General features: G+C 44.2%; 2 protein-coding genes across 3 annotated transcripts in view; one reads left to right on the top strand and one right to left on the bottom strand.

Moving 5' to 3' along the window:
* filip1l (filamin A interacting protein 1-like) overlaps nt 1-8,909 on the top strand; it is an 80,636-nt gene extending 71,727 nt beyond the window's left edge. For both annotated transcript variants that reach the window (XM_022210324.2, XM_022210325.2), the window contains 2 exons: nt 100-2,935; nt 8,110-8,909. In XM_022210324.2, coding sequence (XP_022066016.2) covers nt 100-2,935; nt 8,110-8,304 — 3,031 coding nt within the window. In that variant the 3' untranslated portion in view covers nt 8,305-8,909. The remainder of the gene's footprint in view (nt 1-99; nt 2,936-8,109) is intronic.
* LOC110962381 (epithelial cell-transforming sequence 2 oncogene-like) overlaps nt 1-13,944 on the bottom strand; it is a 37,935-nt gene that overhangs the window by 18,660 nt on the left and 5,331 nt on the right. The window contains 14 exon segments of the mRNA XM_051943165.1: nt 9,439-9,589; nt 9,691-9,863; nt 10,855-10,943; nt 11,038-11,103; nt 11,205-11,361; nt 11,437-11,510; nt 12,020-12,167; nt 12,243-12,352; nt 12,450-12,536; nt 12,680-12,820; nt 12,904-13,007; nt 13,093-13,296; nt 13,604-13,731; nt 13,733-13,901. Coding sequence (XP_051799125.1) covers nt 9,456-9,589; nt 9,691-9,863; nt 10,855-10,943; nt 11,038-11,103; nt 11,205-11,361; nt 11,437-11,510; nt 12,020-12,167; nt 12,243-12,352; nt 12,450-12,536; nt 12,680-12,820; nt 12,904-13,007; nt 13,093-13,296; nt 13,604-13,731; nt 13,733-13,901 — 1,784 coding nt within the window. The 3' untranslated portion in view covers nt 9,439-9,455.

Below are 13,944 nucleotides of genomic sequence, written 5' to 3'. Positions count from 1 at the left end.
GGTGTATCCAAGAGAAAATGCTTTTTCACTGCTCCACATACAAACAGCTAACAGTGAGTTGAATGACCCTAACATATGCCTGTTTTTATGTTTTTGCAGGTTGAAGCTGTTGATTGATCAGGAAAAGGCCTACCAAGAACGGAAGGACGAAGAGAACAACAAAAAGGTGGAAATTCTGAAGGAGGAGCTGACAAAACTAAAGTCATTTGCGTTGATGGTTGTGGATGAACAGCAGCGTCTCACCGAGCAGCTGAACCAACAAACAGCGAAGGTCCAAGAACTGAGCGCCAGTTCTTCACAAGCCAAGGAGGAGCTGAGCTCAGCTAATGCTCGTCTGCAGGAAGAGGAGCGAAAGGTCTTTCGATTGGAGGCTGAGCTGCGTGATCAAACCGGTCGATACCATCAGGAACAAGACACCATGACAGCCAAACTGACCAGCGAGGATGCCCAAAACCGGCAGCTCAGGCAGAAGCTTTCGGCTCTCAGCAGGCAGCTTGATGAGCTGGAGGAAACCAACAAAACTCTACGTCGGGCTGAGGAGGAGCTGCAGGAGCTGAGAGACAAAATCAGCCGCGGAGAGTGTGGAAACTCCAGCCTCATGTCGGAGCTGGAAGAGTTACGAAAACGAGTGCTTGAAATGGAGGGAAAAGACGAAGAGTTGATCAGAATGGAGGACCAGTGCAGGGACCTCAACAAGAAACTCGAGAAGGAGGCCAACCAGAGCCGCTGTCTGAAAGCTGAAGTTGACAAACTGAATCACAGAATTATAGACTTAGAAAAGCTGGAGGATGCGTTCAGCAAGAGCAAGCAGGAGTGTGGCTCACTCAAAACTAACCTGGAAAAGGAGAGGACGGTGTCAAAGGTTCTGACAAGTGAGTTGGAAGTCTTGAAAGTCAGAGTGAAGGAACTGGAGGCTGCTGAAAGCCAGCTGGGAAAGACGGAGCTGATGCTGAAGGAAGATCTGACCAAGTTAAAGACTCTGACTGTCATGTTGGTGGACGAAAGGAAGGCAATGGCGGAGAAGCTGAAGCAAATGGAGAACAAGGTCCAGAACAGCACAGGAAAACTTCAGGCCGAGCAGGACAAAGTTACGTCAGTCACAGAGAAGCTGATTGAAGAAAGCAAGAAAGCTCTGAGGTCAAAGGCTGAGCTGGAGGAGAAAATGTGCAGCGCGACAAAGGAAAGGGACGACTTGAAGGCCATGCTGAGAGCCGAGGAGGAGAAGAGTAATGATTTGGAGTCAAAGATCAATATGATGAAGAAAAGGCTGCAATCACTGGAGACAATTGAGAGAGAACACCTGAGAAACAAAGCCAAAGAGGAGCACATTAAAGCACCTATTGCTAACCGCTTCCAACAGGAAGACAACAAAGTCAAGGATCTGACGCAGGAAGTCGAACGCCTCCGACGCAAATTAAAGGACATGAAAGTGGTGGAAGGTGATTCATTAAAAACAGAGGAGTTCGAGTCACTGGAGAAAAGGTTCACTAATGAACAAGAGAAAGCTAAAGCCTTGATGGAGGAGCTGGACATATCCAGAAAAGAGCTTTCAAAGTACCAACTGGCTGAAAAGAAGGAGTGCAACCAGGAGCATGTTCTTTATAAACGCCTGAAGGACGAAGAGGCAAAGTCTAGTCATCTGACCCGAGAGGTAGCAGCACTGAAAGAGAAGATTCATGAATACATGGGCACCGAAGAGTCAATCTGCCGCATGAAAACTGACCACTCTACTCTGCAGAGGAAGCTGACCCAGCAGGAGGTCCGGAACAAAGAACTGGCCAGAGAAATGGAGACGCTCACTCGAGAGTTAGAAAGATACCGACGGTTCAGTAAAAGTCTGCGTCCAGGCATGAACGGACGACGCTTCTCAGACCTGCATGTTTCCACCAAGGAGGTTCAGACAGATCCTCTTGACCTCATGACTCCAAACTGTAAGACGATGGCGCCGCTGGAGAGAGCCGTGGTCAACGGGAAGCTGTACGACGAGAGCGAGCCCGAAGAGAACGCAAACTACAGCAATGAGCTGCAGCTCACCAAATGCAGCCCCTCACTCATCAATAACGTTAACAATCTGAACAACAACCTGAGAAGAGCTCGAGGCCCCTTCCTCAAAAACAAAGACACCCCCCACCAGGTGAACGGCAAGATGCAGCCACGGCAGAATGGCAACCACGTCCAGCCCGGAGATGTTGTGTTGACCCACAGTCCTGGTCAGCCGCTGCACATTAAAGTGACTCCTGACCACGGACACAACACAGCGACACTGGAGATCACCAGTCCGACCACAGAAAACACCCCGTCTTTTACCAGCACTGCCGTCATACCCACCAGTGGAGGTCCACCGAAACAGAGAATCACCATCATCCAGAATGCATCCATATCCCCGACTGCAAAGTCCATTTCCCCAACAACCAAATCTAAGTGTTCCTCCATGTCCGATGAGCCGTGTTCCCCAGATAGAGCCCTGTCGCCGTTCACCGTGGCTACATACTCCAGAGCCATGACCCCAGACTCTTGTGGCTCGGTAACACCAGACAGGGCAATGTCACCCATACAGATAGTATCGGTGACCACAGGTACACCTGACCGCTCTGTCTCCACGGAGCCGGTGGAGGTGGTCGGAGGCCACGCCGTCTTCAGAGTGACCCCTGAGAGGCAGAGCAGCTGGCAGGTCCAGAGGTCCAACAGCTCTGGGCCGAATGTCATCACCACAGAGGACAACAAAATCCACATTCACTTAGGGAGTCCGTTCATCCAGAGCATCAGCACTCCGACACAAACTCTGACTTCCTGCCACACACCTGGACTGCAGGAGCAAAGGACTCAGGTGCTGGCGAACTGCAGCCCTCCCACTGCTAAAGGCAACAGCAAAATCACAAGTAGCATCATGATTAAGCCCACCTCCACCCCAATCCAAAGGCCATCACAAATTACAGTAAGTAATGCCTTTGACTGATCTGATATCCCCAAACCCTCCATCCCATCCTTCAAGTCATGCCCATGAGATCCAATCCCTTAGTCCTCATACCCAAACTATACCCTAATACATGTCTGTTTTATTCATTTATGTGCCTGAAAAGTTGAATGTTTTACTTCTTTTGGTTGGTTTGCTTGGTTCTGTGTGATTAAAGTTCGAAAACTGTTTGCCTGCATGAAAAAAGAGAAAGCACTAGAAATCTTGATTTAATCTGACATAACACCAGGTTTTAAGTTATGTGCACTTACTGTATTGTACTCAGTGGCTCATTCGCCATGTAGTCAGACTATTCACACTGATGTATCATACCAGTTTTTATACTTCATATCCCACATACTGCATTATGATTAAGTTGTTTGATTTCCTGAAAATTAAAGTGTGCAAAACAAAGTGGTACGTTTTAGTTTGTCATCCCTGCTTGCCAATTTCATTTATTCACTAAATCCAGCATGTTTGGAATGTGTAACATGAATATTTATTCACCACGAGATTGAAATCAGTGGTTTGATTTGATTTCTGGCTGCATGCACAGTAACTTTTTAACACTTCAGATTTCAATCCAGCGTGTTCACGTGATACAGACTACAGTTTACTATCAGATTTGAACATCAAGACTGTTGATACTTCCTTAAATTATACCCAAAATGGAAGTAAACCTCTGACCAGATTACACAAAAACAGAGCGAGAAAAAAGCTCTCTGGGATTCTCACATGTGTTTGCTTGCTTGAGTTAAAATCATAAGCTGAGGTCATAGTTTCTTCTTACATCCAGAGCACAGAAACCCAGTGACCGACAATGAAAACCAGTGTGATGTGAACTCGGGAGTTTTCTTAAATGACACAATGGAAACTCTGCTCAAACCTTAGACTGGGACTCCAGAACGCTGCTGCTGGAGATGAATCTGGAGCTAAAAATGAAAGTTTTTGTGGAAATATAGCTGTTCTTTTCATATATTACTGAAACACTGTTCCAGTTCAGTGGATGGGGGGGAAATGTTCAGCTGTCTTCCTGCTTGTTAAGGGTATCAAATAGATTAGAAAATAAGATTCCATTGAGAGAAATCTTGTGATTCAGACAAAAGCATGTTGTTTTGCTCCTCTATGATGAACTAATTTAGTAGTTACGACCATCATACCTCCACTACTGGACTGAAATCCACAATTTTCCTCAATTATGGTACCAACATAACGATCAAATCTTTAAGTGCCAATGTTATGAGTGCAGCAACTGAAAGCTGTACATAGAACTGACAGTAAACATGTCTTTCAGCAAAGACTCACTGAACTCACTGTTTGCATTTCGCTTCCTCCTATGAATCGTGTCCTTTGAAATGAGTCATCTACACAACAGATAAGTGCTCTTCCATGTATGTGCATTTTTGTAAATGGGGTCATATTTCTTTAAATCAAAACTGCAGCAAAGGTCAGTACATGATGTTGAGGAGATGGAGGTGAAAGGATGCGGGAGCCACTAGAGAAGGAGGAGAGCATCAATACAAAGATTATGTAGAAGAAGATCTCAAAGCGCAGATGAAGTACTAGTTATAATGGGATTTTCTGGGAGCTATAAAATTAAGAATCTGAGTCAAAATAAGAGTAAAGTCAGGAACTTTCTCATTTAAATCATATACACTACCGTTGAAAAGTTTGAGGTCACCCAGACAATTTCATGTTTTCCATCAGAACTCACTTTTATTCACGTGCTAACATAATTACACAAGGGTTTTCTAATCATCAGTTAGCCTTTCATCACCATTAGCTAACACAATGTAGCATTAGAACACAGGAGTGATGGTTGCTAGAGATGTTCCTCTATACCTCTATGTACATATTCCATTAAAAATCAGCAGTTTCCAGCTAAAATAGTCATTTATCACATTAACAATGTCTGGACTGAATGTCTGATTCATTTAATGGTATCTTCACTGAAAAAAAAGCTTTTCTTTCAAAAATAAGGACATTTCTAAGTGACCCCAAACTTTTGAACGGTAGTGTACGTTCTGTAGTTTACTTCCTTTGCACGACTGTTTATGAGACCAGATCCACAAACAATCGTATCCACTGGACTCTGTGTATTAAAGGCTGGGTAAAAAGCAGAGCAGACATTCTCCATAGATCTGCAGATTATGCGTTTATACCTTTACAGCAGAGTGAAGAATCAGCAGCCACACTGGAGGACAACAGCCCACAAACCATGTGGGCAAAAAAGTCTCTTAGTCCTCCAGGGCAGAAGACAGATTTGAGATGCTTTACTGCTCTTCTTACCAGACCTTCCCTCCTCATTTCCTGAACTCACACACACTTTCCAAAAAGTCTAAGTAAGAAAAGTTACAACAAATAAGCCAAGCATTGTGTAGACGGAGGTGCAAAGCTGCGCCGAATCCCCAGAGTGGCCGAGATGGAGCAAGACAACTGGTGCAGAAAAGTGGCATACACACACACACACACACACGGTGTGACAATGAGGAGATGATTAAATCAAGCATTAAATGGAATGAGTGAGGAGGAGTGCAGCTGTGGAAACCAGATCCGATGCTGTCTGATGCAGGGCTAAACAAGATGCTATTCATTAGAGCGCTAGCTGAGGGAGCTTCCAGCAGCTGGGATCGCTGTCTGCGACCTCAATTACCCTCTGACTCACTTAAGACTCATTTGATTCATAAACTGATTCAGCCTGCAGCCCTGCCAGACTGATAAAATGACTATTGTGTGACACGCTGGAAGCCAAAGGTTATTTCATTAAAAGCCCACAGAGATGTGTGCTGGCTAGGAGTGAAGCGACAGTCATGCTGCCGATGAAAAAGACGCAAACTGCATGATGATTTTACGCAATCTGAAGTGAATCGACGGCATCGGGAAGGTGCAGCTGCCTCACTGCATGCCACAAGTTGTTTATCTTACTTAGAGATCCCCCTCTTTGTAGCCCCTGATGCTAATAACGGCTCACCTTGACCTTCAGGCTCAATAAAAGCCAGGAAGAACAACAAACTGTGTTCCAAACAAAAGGCTTTTCCCTGTTTCAGTGGAAGTCGTTGTGAAAGCTGCCTCCCTCCCGCCGCAACACGAGCACCACAACAAACCTCGTGTTTAGTTGCCACGGAAACAGCAGCGGCGGTGTTGCCAAGCGGGGCAGAGGAAGTACTTAGCTGAACTCCTGCTGCACCGCTGATATACGAGAGTTTTCTTTCCACGTAAAGTCAACAGCGCTCAGTGTGTTCACATGTTCAGGCCCATTAGCGCCGCTCAAGCCTCTTATTCGGAAATCTACACCTCCATGAATATGTAAGGCACAGTTCACTGCACATTTCTGTTAATTCTCTGAATCTAAAGGCGCACGCGGCCGTATGAACGGGATTGGATTTTCAGCCACAGCGAGAGGTTTTGGGAATTCAGTGGTGGTGATGAAACTCGTGGAAACAGTGAAAAGTTTCGGTTGTAGAAATGTGGAGCAGATTGACGACACATTCTGTCAAATGGATACGTTCAGGTTTCATTTCTGACTCTAGTTAATTCCAGACCTCAAAGTTTAAAAGAAACCTCGATTGCAAAATGATATTAGAAATCTAAAATGCTGCACTAATATCAATTTAAATGGGTTTTTAGAGCTGCAAAAGTCATCTCATAAGCAGGCTTCATTTGCAACGAGGACTGAAGCTGTGACAATGGGATTAAAATGAAATTATCTTCTAATTACATTCCTTGATAACTCCGCATAAAACTAATTGGCTGCTGGGTATTTTTCATATAGTAATTTGAGCAGATCTGCAGGAGAGCTTTTCTGGATAAAGTACTTTGGAAAATTGCTATCATCAGTTTAATGAGCTGTTTATATAAATCAGTGTCTCCTTTTCATGAATGTAATACAATGGACGGTTGTAGCAATTCTTAATAATGACTCCCATCCTCTAAATTTCAGCTTGTTCCTTCTGGACAGAGGTTTATAGTCCCAAGGTGCAGATCAAAGCGTGATAAAAACAGCATCGTCACTGAGCTCAAAAAGAAGTAGCCACATTGTACTTTATTTTAATTTAATTTTACTTATATATCTTATTTATTATTGCGACTTTTAAGTTGTTTGTTCTTATCCTGTTTTTTTTTTTTTAATCCCAGAGATTCCTTAAGGTTTTTTTTTTTTAATTGTGTTTCATTGTTCTTCTATTGATCTTATTTATTTTATTCATGCTGCTGTATTGTTGAATGGCTGAACACTTTCTTGTCTCGTCACTATCAGCCTGTCAGGTCCAATGTGTGTTTTGTAATGGAATGCAAATGCAATCATTTCTTCTGCAAAACACATCCACCTACGGGTATAAATAAAGTAACCTCTAACCAAATAACTTCTATGAATGAATGAGGAGTCAGCAGGCTAAGTGTGGAAAAATCTGGCTGTAAACAGGACATGGTTTCTACTGTACAAGAAGTGATGCTCCTCAGAATCCAGGCTGCGCTCGTAAACACACTGATTGAAAAGTGACTGCACTTTTTTTGTTTGTTAAAAAAAAAAAAAAAAAAAGACAAATCGGGCTGCAAAAAACAGTCAAACTGGTTACTAAGCAACATACTGTTCATGTAAGGATGAACTGGGACAAACAGTAAATAAACTTTTTTTTTATCCGACAGACAGAAAAATTGTGAATAATGTCTAAAAAGACTCACTCAATTATTCTCTTAGTTACTTCAACTCAGGGTTTAAACCTAACAGGTAGCATCTTAGTTGGATTTTTCTCCAGAAAGATGAAAAGAAAGACAATGAATGTCATATCACTTGATATTTTATATAATGATTGCCATAACAACAGCCTCCTGTCACTGGAAACCACACTGAATATTAGAATGACACTACTGTCTCACAGGTAGTCACATTTTTGAAACTTTTGGCTCAAAATGCAGCAGTTTTATTAAAATATGGCGTCATCTAGTGGTCACCGTCAGTATTGCATCTGAGCTCCAGCAGACAGTTCAGCTGCAAACAAGCCAAGCTCCAGATCATCGTCTGATCAAACCCACCACTTTAGCATGTAACCCTGCATCCTGTTCATCCCTACTTCTGGTTTATTTCCTCTCCTTTCAGTCACATTAAAGTCTCTAAACTCAGACTTGACTTCATATCTTTTGTCCGTGTTTCTCGACAGGTACCTCTCGAAGCATTCCGACGTCCAGGACCCACCAGAATCCCCAAACCGAAAGGCTACAGCTCCCAGAAAGGAGCGAACAGCACAGCAGCCAACCTGCAGAGCAAGAGTCAGCCGCCAAATGTAGCCGCCGGCAAAGAGCCGCCAGCACAAAACAACAACAACAACCCAAACCTAGCCAACCGCAGACTGTGATTTCACTGGTTGTTCTTCTCTGTCAGAATGTCATCTTACAGGAAACAGACACACTGACAGATACTTCACACATGGACATAAATATCTAAGATTCTCTCTTCATCTTTTTAGAAACAACTCGTTCCACTTTTACCAAATCTTCATCTGTGGTGCTCAGAAGACTGCAAGTGTCCATTGTGTCTGTTCAGTGTCGAAGCACTGGACTAAAACGGCATTTTTAGAAAGTACTTAAAGTGTAGATTCACTTAATGATTCATGAAGTAATGATAGCGAATGATTGACCGTCACAGGTGTGTGTGAGGATGTCACTGTGACCGAAATAAACGCAGCAGAAGTGTAATGTTAGAACAATAAGTGTGCTTTACGGTCAAAATTCATGTTTATTTGTATTGTGAGTATTTGTATTGATCTTTAATGACTATCTGTTGGGAGATACAGATAAATCAATCATTTATCCATTTCTAGGGATGGAACACATGGATACTTTTTAAAAAGTGGCAATAATGTACATAAGTGTTGTAATGCAGCTTATTCATAGTGAGAAACTCTAAAATGTGACATTTGTGTTATTTTTGGTTATCAATAAAGACTTTTTATACCTTGAACTGGAGAAATGTTTTCTTTCCGACACTACAAACTGTCAAAGATACAGTGACAAACTGCAAACACCGCAGAGATAAGATTCTGCTATGCAGTTCTGGGCAAAAGCTTCACACACCTCAGATATCAAGATTCTAATTCATCACACAAGAAGGCGTCTGTAGGAGTTAAATTAATACTGCAACATGCCAGTGTTGAGATCTATCAGTGAGTGCAGCAGCAGACAGTCTGAACCACAAGTGTTGACAGACTGGCTCCAAAGAATAACCGTTCAAAGTTCTACAAGAGAACTGGTGCAGACACCAAATAACACCGACATTTTTGTCTTTTTACTGCAATTTCTATTAACCCTTAGATGCATAAGTGGGTCAAAAATGACCCAATGAGTTGGTTTTCTTGCAATATCTTTGCAATATCATGTCATATTTCAGCTATTCCTCAAAACACACGTTTTCGATATCAACCCATTTACATTTTGAAGTTACTTTTTACATATTTAAAGAAAACAGATTGACAGTCGTGTCCAAACCTCACCTGGTTGTCCCAGAGCTTCACTGACGTCCTCTCAGAGCAGACTTCACGGCCGATCGCAGCACAGACAGGAAGTGTTGCTTCTCTCCACCGCTTCCTGTGGCGCAAACCCACGAACGACGAGGACCCTGCAGGACGAAGGCGTTGCTCACATCTGCAGAGGAGCATGAAGATCCGTACGAGTTCCTGGATGCAGCTGAGCAGTTAAACGGCCAGAGGTCAGCGCGGGAAGTGTTTAGATGCGTACAGACTCACAGCGATTGTGTGCGATCTCTCGGACGTCCAGGCTGCCGACATCAACCGAAGCCAGGAACGTGTGTGTGCAGCGGTGAGCCGGTCTGAAAGGTGTGTGATGCAGGCTTCTCCTCGTTAGCACCAAAGCGTCGTTAAAGAGGAAGAGGCTGACGTCACACACCTGCTCGTAGGTCCTGGTCAGACACAGAGAGTGACACGATCCAGGAAACAAAAGAAAAGCTTGTTCATTCATTTTAGAATACGGTTCTAATTACAGAACACGTTAATACAGTATAAATACACTCACTGGCCACTTAATTAGGCACACCTGTTCAATTGCTTGTGAACACCAATCACATGGCCACAGCGTGATGGATTTAGGCATGCAGACGTGGTCAAGACAACTTGCTGAAGTTGAAACCGAGCATCAGAATGGGGACGAAAGGGGATTTAAGTGACTTTGAATGTTGCATGGTTGTTGGTCTGAATTTTTCAGAAACTGCTGACTTACTGGGATTTGCACTCTCCACCATCTCTGGAGTTTACACAGAATGATCCAAAAAAAAAAAGAGAAAATATCCAGAGAGCAGCAGTTTTTTGGGCAAAAATGCTTTGATGCGAGAGGTCAGAGGAGAATGGGCGACGGGTTGGAGATGATAACAGCCAACAGTCTCTCAAATAACTGGTTACAAGCAAGGAATGCAGAATACCATCTCTGAACGTACAACACGTCCAACCTCGAAGAAGATGATCTACAGCAGCAGAAGACCACATCGGGTGTCTCTCCTGTCAGCTAATAACAGGACACTGAGGCTACAATTCACACAGGCTCACCAAAATTGCACAATAGAAGATTCGGGAAATGTTGCCTGGCCAATTTCAGCTGCGACATTCAGATGGTCAGAATTTAAACATGAAAGCACGGATCCATCCAGCATTATATCAATGGTTCAGGCTGGTTGTGGTGGTGGAATACTGTGGGGGATGCTTTCTTGACAAACTTTGGGCCGCTTAGCACCACCTGAGCATCGTTTAAACACCACAGCCTACCTGAGTATTGTTGCTGACCAAGTCCATCCCTTGAATTCAGGCAGTTCTGAAGGCAAAAGGGGGTCCAACCTTTTACTAGCAAGGTGTACCTAATAAAGTGGCCAGTGAGTGTATGTACATGATTTGTCTTGTTACCTGAGAGAATCTGGAATCTGTTCATCTGCACTCCGGAGCAAAGCAGCATCCTGACTTATTATCAGCTGCCTGTTTCCTTCCTTGAGGTTCTGCACAGATACACATTGTGAGCCTTCCACATGACGTTTGGATGAGAAATAATAAAACGTTAAGAAAGAGGCACAACTGTGTTAGTGTTTTCACCGGACATCCTTGGATGAGCTGCTGCGTCTCTTCTATAAGTCGATCTGCCTCCGAGTTACGCTTCAACTGAAAGAAGCAAAAGTGGAGGTTTTGTACTTGTAACCCAACTTACAGTATCTTCCTGGTAAAGCCACAGGAAGCTGCATGGCTCCAGATTCTGTTTGCACCTTTTGTGTGAACTCCTTGAATTGTAGCAGAGTGCTGAGGGCAGAGCAGAGGTGTGGCTGGTCTGAATGATCGGGCTTTGTGTGGACGCCCAGAGCTTGAAGCAGAGTCACATATTCCTGAATCCTCCACACTGGACACAGCAGCAGCTCCTGCAGGCTGATTGGATCGTCCAGCGTTATCGCGTGCAGGTGTTTACAGGAACTTGTGCTCAGTGCATGCGTGCTCTGTTACCTTAACATGTGTGTGGCAAGAGTTCTGTCTGTTCTCTTCAGGAAAGCTCGAAATGAAGGTTTGTTCTCTCTGCACTGATGCACACAAACAGCTCGATTAGAATGAGTAGAGCTGATAAAAGCACAAACATGCTACCAACCAGGACATAAAAGCAGCTGCCTCCTCAGAGAGTTGCACGAAACTCATTGAACCTGGTCTACCTGTTCTGTCCTGCTGTGCAGCGGTTTCCTGTCCTGCAGCTCCCCCTGCTGGCTGTTCTATGTAAAGCACATCAGATCAGTTCCTGAAAATGTGCAGCTGCTTCTCCTTCTACTTTGTTCTTTGGAACATATCTAAGTATTGCACTGGTATGGCATTTTTTTTAGTAACAACAAGCCAAATCTAGTTGCTGAGCTTTTGTTGAGAACAAATTCAACCCTAGAATTTAGCTAACTGCTAGCTTGTGTAGTTGTAACTTCTTCTGTTTAAGTGTTTTTTGCAGTTTCACGAATTAAATAGCTTCATCACTGAACACAAGAAAAGTTGGATGTCATCTGACTCACAGAGAGGACAGAACAGTAACAAGCGTATCATCCGACTGTACCTTATCAATAGTGCACAGTGCTGTTGTGTAGTTGTTGAGATAGTTGCTGTAGACTCGGAGTTTGGAGCAGAACTTTACAAACACATCTCCAATACACTGCTCTGGTCCCCACTGCTGCAGTCTGACCTGTAAATCTGCCTCAAACACCCTGGAACACACAGACAAACACACACTGAGCAACAGCCAGGCAACGCTGTAGAGGTTTATCAGTATGTGTTTGTACCGGTGGAGCTCTAAAATGAGTCCAACAGGGCTGAGGATGATCTGGATGTCTGTGTAGCTGAGGATTGCTCTGTTGGAGTTCAGAGCTGCAGTCAGAGGTTCCTGGTAGACCTGCAGCACAGAAGGACATTTATCAACCAATCCAGTTTTATAATTGCAGGTAGCTGTTTCCTGGACTCTGAGAAAGAGAGAGAAACAGAGAGTTTACCTTCATCACAGCCCTCAACCTGCTCAGATAAAGACACTCGCTGTGGTGCAGCTCTCTGGCAACTGACCCTCTCCAATCAAATGGCGTCTACAGACAGAAGGAAGGAAAACAGTTTTGTTGCAGTTAGTTATTGCAGTTTTATGACAGAAAAGCTCAGTGATGCCATTAGCTGCTTATACACAGATAAAAACACCACATTCACTTGATAAAACATGATTTTCCCCACGAACCTGAACTACTTCAGGTGACTTTTGTGATCCTGAAGACGAATGGCCTCCTTTGCTTCTCCACTCGTCCTCTCCATTACTCTGCTGTTCCTCCTCTTTACTCCATCTAGTCAGGAAGTTTACCAGAAACTCCAGCGGTCTGGTCTGAAGGAGGAAGAGCAAAAAAATTCTAGAGGATCACTGAGTTGTCTTGCTTTTTGTACGTCATAAATACTCCTTGACTGTACCTCTTTCTGTCTGGTCAGAGCAGTGAGTCCTTCAGTCAGAGCATCACTCAGATCTTTGAACACACAAAGCTTGTCCAGGCACACTTTGTCCCACAGAAAATAACCTTTAAAAGAACAAACACGCTCTTCAGAGAGCCTACAGGACGCACATGTTTAAACCAGCTGTTGGTTCCATGTCTTTACACCCACCCAGAGCTCGGCCCGTGGTCTGGAGGCTGATCTGCTGGATCTGTGGCCCCATGAAGCCCCTCAGCTCCATCAGAACCTCCTCCATCCACTGAGCCTGTTGACACCACAACTGCAGAACACCGTCGTTCACATACTGCAGCGCTGGAGCTGCTGGCTGCTGGTCGGACAGTCCGGAAGCAACGCTGACCGACCACTCGCTGAGGACTGGAGAAGGGAAATCGTCAGTAAACACCAGCTTTGCTCTTGTAGCGGACGGATTTGGATGAAACTTTCACGGAAGGTCAGAAATGACACAGGGACCAAGTGATTAGATTTTGGCAGTGACGTGGCGAATAGTTTAGATCCATGGATTTGTTAAAAAATTCTGTATCATAAAAAAAGACAGCAACTGTTCAGAGTAAAACCAAACCAATGCTCCACATGAACAGGAAACAGTCAGAATACTTTCCTAAGCTTTAGGATTCAGTTCCTCTGTTGGAGTTAAATGAAGGTCTATCGCCCTGTTACTCACTGTTCTGGAAGCTGCCGGTGGCCAGACCCATCGGAGCTCGAACCTCCAGACCGGTCAGAGCGGACAGACGTTGGATCAGAGTCCCTCCTGATGCTACAAGACACCAACAGGTGGTAAGCCAGTGGAACTGAGGAGACATATTGAGAGAAGTGTCTTATCATGATGGTACCAGATGCAGCCAGAGGACAGAAGATATCCATTCCCCCTCCTTCGCTAGTCGGCGCCACCCAGCCACACAGCTTCTCCCAGAATTCTCTCTGATCAGGGTTCAGCAGGGTCCTCTCTGACAGGCTGCAGTCTGGAGGGAAAACAGAAAATTGGCAAATGTCTGACAGTTATAA

This window comes from Acanthochromis polyacanthus, chromosome 22 (genome assembly GCF_021347895.1).
Source record: "Acanthochromis polyacanthus isolate Apoly-LR-REF ecotype Palm Island chromosome 22, KAUST_Apoly_ChrSc, whole genome shotgun sequence".
Taxonomy (NCBI): Eukaryota; Metazoa; Chordata; class Actinopteri; family Pomacentridae; genus Acanthochromis; species Acanthochromis polyacanthus.
The sequence above is the reverse complement of the archived record's forward strand: the minus strand, read 5'-3'. Positions and strand labels throughout refer to the sequence as shown.